Source organism: Scylla paramamosain, chromosome 18 (assembly GCF_035594125.1).
Source record: "Scylla paramamosain isolate STU-SP2022 chromosome 18, ASM3559412v1, whole genome shotgun sequence".
Taxonomy (NCBI): domain Eukaryota; kingdom Metazoa; phylum Arthropoda; class Malacostraca; order Decapoda; family Portunidae; genus Scylla; species Scylla paramamosain.
This window is the reverse complement of record NC_087168.1, coordinates 12,363,240-12,369,649: the sequence shown is the minus strand read 5'-3', so window position 1 is coordinate 12,369,649 and position 6,410 is coordinate 12,363,240. Positions and strand designations below refer to the sequence as shown.

Genomic DNA, 6,410 nt, shown 5'->3' with positions numbered 1-6,410 from the left:
CGTGTGCAACCTATTTTAGGGGTGGGGCACAACACAATTATAAATATAAATTATATACATATATATATATATATATATATATATATATATATATATATATATATATATATATATATATATATATATATATATATATATATATATACATTCTTTATGGGCTTATTGTTAGCAGGGGGGTTGGGAACGAGCCCCTCCAGTGGTGTGCTGCTAACTTCACGTCCTGGGTATCCATCCCCCTGATATGTGGGACGGAGGACGCGAAGACGTTCCACAGTCTGGAGACTCGCCCCCAAAAGGTGCGCTGGTGTTGGCTGGAGCGGGAACGCGGCACTTCCACTGAGTCACCACTGGATAACACCGTTCTCGTGTCCCGCGAGGTGACTCTGGTGGGCAGCCGTAGTCCCGCCAGATGTGGCACACCCTGCACCTGTGCCTTGTGGAACACCACAAGGGCTGCCACGTCCCTGCGGTGTTCTAGCGTGTCGACGGGAACCTCAGGATGGGCTGGGGCACCTGCTGCTTCCACCAGTCGCAGCGCCCGTCGCTGGATGCCGTCGAGCTTGCTTATGTGTGTAGCAGCACAGGACATCCAGGAGAGGGCGGCATACTCTAAATAAGGCCGTATCTGGGCCTTGTAGAGCAAGAGCCTCCCTCTCCTGTCGAGCAAGTTGGCCACCCTCCTCAAGGAGGAGACTCGGTGTGAGGCCTTAAGGGCAATGTGTTTGACGTGGCGGTCAAACCGCAGCCCTCGATCCACCTCCACCCCAAGAATCTTGACGGACTCCTGGAGTTCGAGAGGAAGGCCACCAAAGCTTAGCCCTCCCTCCACTGCTGGCTCGGCAGCGGGGGATCGAGAAACTACCATTGCCTGTGTCTTCTCCGGAGCAAAGGTCACCTGCCAGCGTGCCCCCCACTCCTGTATCACCCCAAGCTGCTGATTGATCTCTTCAGCAGCACGCACACTTTCGTGTCGAGGGTAGGTACTGGAGAGAGTGCAATCGTCAGCATAAGCTGAGACCGCCGGCAGCTGTCGGAGAAGATCGTCCACGTAGATGTTCCACAGGACTGGCCCCAGCACTGAGCCCTGTGGCACTGACGCTCTCACCGGGAAGGACTCGGACGCTTGCCCATTGACAACGACCTGGAGGGTCCTTCCTTGGAGGTAGTCGCCAAGGAGCTGGAGGAGGTCACCCTGGATCCCCTTTGCCCTCAGCTTTTCCAGAAGGCCCCCATGCCAGACCCTGTCGAAGGCACCCGCTATATCCAGGGCCACCACAACAGAGTCGAGGCCGCCGTCAAGGGCGTCCTGCCAGCCCCCGGTGAGGAGCATGAGGAGATCGGAGGTGGACCGCCCAGGTCTGAACCCAAACTGTTGGTCCGAGAGGAGGTAATTGTCCTGGAGGTGGCGACACACCACATCTGCCACCACCCTCTCGAACACTTTCCCCACCACAGAGAGCAGGGAGATGGGTCAATAATTTTTTGGGTCAGACCTGGAGCTCCTCTTGTGTACAGGAACTACCCGGGCCTCTTTCCACACTAAGGGCCAGGTATTTTCCCATAAGCAGGCAGAGAAGACTGTGGTGAGGGGTACAGCCAGCTCGCGGGCACATTGTTTCAAAACGTGCGGGCTGATGTTGTCGGGACCGGTAGCTTTTTGTACATCGAGCCCCTGCAGCAGACGCTCGACAAGCCCCTGTGTCACCTCCACCTTGGTTACAGTCTCTCTGCACTGCTGCTCCAGAAGAGGCGGTGACCTTTCAGGGTCGTCCACCTCCATCTTCCCGGCGAAAAGGGTGGCCAGCAGCTGGGCTTTGTCCTTGCTGCTGGTGGCCACCGTTCCGTCGGGCCTTGTGAGAGGAGGGACAGTGTCTTGACGGTCGAGGCCCTGTCTGCCCTTAACAAGGGACCACCAAGTCTTGTTGCCCACTCCAGGGCCTCCTAGCTGGCGCCGCAGGTCCTCCTCCCACCTCCCTACGGCCCACCGGCAGGTCGTCACCATCCTCTTGCAGGCCGCACGATGTAGGTCTTTGTTGCGCCGAGTAGGACTCTGCTTGTAGCGGAGCCACGCAGAATACTTCGCCTCGGCGGCAACGCGGCAGCGGTAACCAAACCAAGGCTGGTCCGTTGGTCTGGCGACGAACTCACGGTGGGGCACGTGTTGCTCCTGGAGCGCCAAGAGGCGGGAAGTGAAGGCTCGCGCCTGTACCTCCGCTCCACCCTGCAGGATGGAAGGCCAGTCAGTCCTGCGCAAGTCTCGGCGAAGGGAGCCCCAGTCTGCCCTATCCCATAGCCAGACTGTGCGAGTGGTGGCCTCGTCACGAGCCACACCCATGTCCACCTGGGTCAGGACAGCATGGTGGTCAGAGCTGCCCACGAGACCCAGCTGGTGGCAGCTGAGTGTGTCCTCCTCCAGGTCGGATATGACGGGGTCCAGGGTCCCGCCCCGCTCATGAGTGGGGAAGGTCACATGGTCCTTCAGGCCCTGCACCGTCAGGAGGTTTTCGTAGGCGTCGTGCTCCAGGTGGTGGTTGAGGTCGCCCACAAGCAAAAAGTGTTGGCAGCGGTGAGTCACAAGGAGGACATCTAGGGCCTCCTTGAGGTACAGGAGCGAGTCAGGCCCCTGCCGGGGGGGGGCGGTACATGGCGCACAGCAGGAGGGCAGAGTGGTTGGCCAGCACAACCCGGAAGAACATCACCTCCAGCTGAGGCGGCGTGTCCACGTCGAGTTGTTGTGCCTGCACTCCCTCCCTGAAGCAGACAGCCACTCCGCCTCCAGCTCTATCCTGTCGGTCTCTCCTGGCCCAGTGAGTGTAGCCACCTATTTTGCCGAACGATGGCTCCACATCTCCGTTCAGCCAGGTCTCCGTCACCACAACTGCATCTGCACCGTGTCGTAGTACACAGTTGCACCCTACATCTCTGCACCCTACATCTCTTTTGGTATGGTACAAGAGGTATACTGCCGCTTGATATTCCTTTAACTTCCTTTGCGCTCCCCCCCCCCCCCGGCCGCCCACACCTGTGCTAATTAACGCCCATGTGAGGGCCACCCCCCACCCCCACTACCTGCAATGTTGTCGCTGCGCAAATATTTAATAATTCCAAGGTTGTGCTTCCCTCCTTGGCCCCTGCAGGAGGAGGAGGAGGAGGAGGAAAAGAAAGAAAAAGAAAGAAAGAAAGAAAGAAAGAAAGGAAGAAAGAAGAAGAAGAAGAAGAAGAAGAAGAAGAAGAAGAAGAAGAAGAAGAAGAAGAAGAAGAAGGAGGAGGAGGAGGAGGAGGAGGAGGAGGAGGAGGAGGAGGAGGAGGAGGAGGAGGAGGAGGAGGAGGAGGAGGAGGAGGAGGAAAAGAAAAAGAAAAGAAGAAGAAAAAGAAAAAGAAAAAGAAAAAGAAAAAGAAGAAGAAGAAGAAGAAGAAGAAGAAGAAGAAGAAGAAGAAGAAGAAAAATGATGATGAAGCTGGCGAAAAAAAAAAAGGAGGAGGAACAGGAGGAAAAAAAAAGGAAAAAAGGAGAAAGAGAAAGATACAAAAGAAAAAAAACAAGAAAGAAAGAAAAGAAAGACCTGCTTTTAGTTCCTCCTCCTCCTCTTCCTTCATTGATATCTACTCTCCCTGTCCTTTAATTCTCTCTCCTCTTTCCTTCCTCAGTTTCTCCTGCTCTCGAGGTTTCGTGGTCAAGGGGAGAGGGAGAGAGAGAGAGAGAGAGAGAGAGAGAGAGAGAGAGAGAGAGAGAGAGAGAGAGAGAGAGAGAGAGAGAGAGAGAGAGAGAGAGAGAGAGAGAGAGAGGGAGAGGGAGAGGAGGAAGGTGACGGAGAGTGTGACGAAGATAAATATGAAGAAGCATGATGATAGTGAATGACATACGCAAGAGAAGGAGGAGAAGGAGGAGGAGGAGGAGGAGGAGGAGATATGCTAATAGCGAATTACTGTGGGAAAGAGAAAGGAAAGGAAAAGAAAAGAAATAATAATAACTGATGCATGAGAACGAAGATGATGGAACAGTGAGGAAATAAAAATAAATAAATAAACAAACAATAAAATGACTAATATCAATGAAGGGAAATAATGAAAGGACAGTGAAAATAAAGGTGATGGTGATAAGAGCCAAAAAATAGGAGAAGAAAGCACGGAAGAGGTGAGACAGACGATAAAGAGGTAGATGAGAAAAAATAAAAATAAAGACGTGAGGTGACAGGGATGGAGTGTGAGAAAAGACGTAGATAAGAAAGGGAAGGGAAAGAGATAAGGAAAGGAAGTGAAATATATAAGGGAAGTGAAATAGATAAGAAGGAAATTAAATAGATAAGGAAAGGTGAATGAGATAGATATGTAGATGTAGTTACAGATATAAAAGTCGTCTTGTGTGGAAATTTGTGAATCAGTGTGTTTATTTACCAAAGTACATACTATGGAATAAATGAACAAATATTTATGAAGTCATCCTATTTAGAAATTTATGGGCAGTGCACATATCCAGCAGCTTAAATACGCGTTTGGTCAACAAAACCTTACCCATTATATTTGGGAGTTATGAGAAATTTGATGTGTTTATTTATCGAATTATATAATTATGGAATTACTAAAAGAAAAAAAAATCTTCCTTGAAAATTTATGGGCAAAGCATATATATTTAGCAGCTTTAGCAGTGAAAAAAACCATACTATATTTAGAAGTTATGGGAAAATTTATGCGTTTAGTTACTAGATTATAATATATGAAATTACTAAACAAAAAACATTATCTTCTTTGAAAATGTATCGGCCGTGAATATAAAATTAGCAGCTTTAATGCGCGCTTAGTGAGCAAAACGATAGTTATTATATTTGGAGGTTATGGAAAATCTGACCTGTTTATGAATCAGACTACATTATATGGAATCACTAAATATAACTGCCATACATATATATTTAACACGTGTAATGCGCGTTTAGTGAACAAAACCATACTCATTATGTCCAGAGTTACGGGAAACCTGAGTGTTCCCAGCGCGCCAGGCCAGTGAGTCGTGACGCCTCGGGACTACACAACAAAGCGGGTCTCCACCAAAGCAGCACTGGCCCTGAGGTGCCTGAGTACTCGTGCACTCAATCCCCATGCCGGTGCTTGCCACGCCCTGCACAGCGGCAGCCAACGTTAGGGTGCTGTTGCTGTCTGCTGGGCTGCTTGGGGCGGGATGCGTTGTCATTGTGTCACCTTCATAACACGAGATTTTTCAACGTTTTTTTTTGTTTGTTTTTGGCTTAGATAAATTCATCTCGTGGGAATATTTATACCGTTGTCTTTGTCATGTATAGAGTTTCAGTGGTCTAAATTTCACTTCGACTTTTCTGCTTTTATTTATTTATTTACGTATTTTATATAAGAGGGGAACTGGTCTAGGGCAACAAAAAAGACTGGAAAAACAGACCCACTGACGTGCCAGTCCCTAAACAAAGGCCAAAAGGTCAAAAGGCCAAGAGAATCATCCAAAATTGGAGGATATGAAAATAACTTTGATGCGTTTCATCTCGCTTCCTGAAAAGTACAATAATAATAAAAGAAAGGACATAAGCAGTTTGTTTATGAGTATCAAAAGGTATTTCATGTTTTCATTCATCAATTGCAGATGTGTTATTGCTAATGTCTATTATTTTCTTTACATTTACGGGGACAAGTTAAACATCATTTCCTTGTCTCTGCTTCTTGTTTCTGCCATTATTATTGTTACTGTACATAGGTTCTTGAGAAACATCGAAATTTTCTCACGGGGAACACACACACACACACACACACACACACACACACACACACACACACACACACACACACACACACACACACAGGCACAAACACATTATCTCTCTCTCTCTCTCTCTCTCTCTCTCTCTCTCTCTCTCTCTCTCTCTCTCTCTCTCTCTCTCTCTGATAAGTGTCCCCTGCTTCTAGTACTTTCTTCACCCTCGCCTACACACTCAGACAAACATACACACGCAATCCCCAAACACACAGAGGATCCTTTCATCTTTTATCCTTCACACACATGTACCCACTTTCCCTATCCGCCCCCCCCCCCCCTTGCTCCTCTTGTCCTGCTAGTAAACACACACACACACACACACACACACACACACACACACACACACACACACACACACACGATTTATGCAAGCCGACCTCTGTCCACAAGTGCGCAGTTCAACTGTTAACTACAAAAACATAAATTTTCTACAACAACAACAACAACAACATAATAATAATAATAATAATAATAATAATAATAATAATAATAATAATAATAATAACAATAATAATGATAACAGCAAAACAATAATAATAATAATAATAATAATAATAATAATAATAATAATAATAATAATAATAATAATAATAATAATAACAGCAAAACAACAATAATAATAATAATAATAATA

At 47.6% G+C, this 6,410-nt stretch overlaps 1 protein-coding gene across 1 annotated transcript; it reads right to left on the bottom strand.

Moving 5' to 3' along the window:
- Positions 1-1,471: 1,471 nt before the first annotated feature.
- LOC135109359 (uncharacterized) lies at positions 1,472-5,185 on the bottom strand. The gene is made up of 3 exons (XM_064020749.1): positions 5,077-5,185; positions 2,685-2,884; positions 1,472-2,623 (listed from the first exon to the last, which is right to left on the bottom strand). The coding sequence occupies exons 1-3, from the start codon at positions 5,183-5,185 to the stop codon at positions 1,472-1,474; spliced, it is 1,461 nt and encodes a 486-aa protein (XP_063876819.1).
- Positions 5,186-6,410: the final 1,225 nt, after the last annotated feature.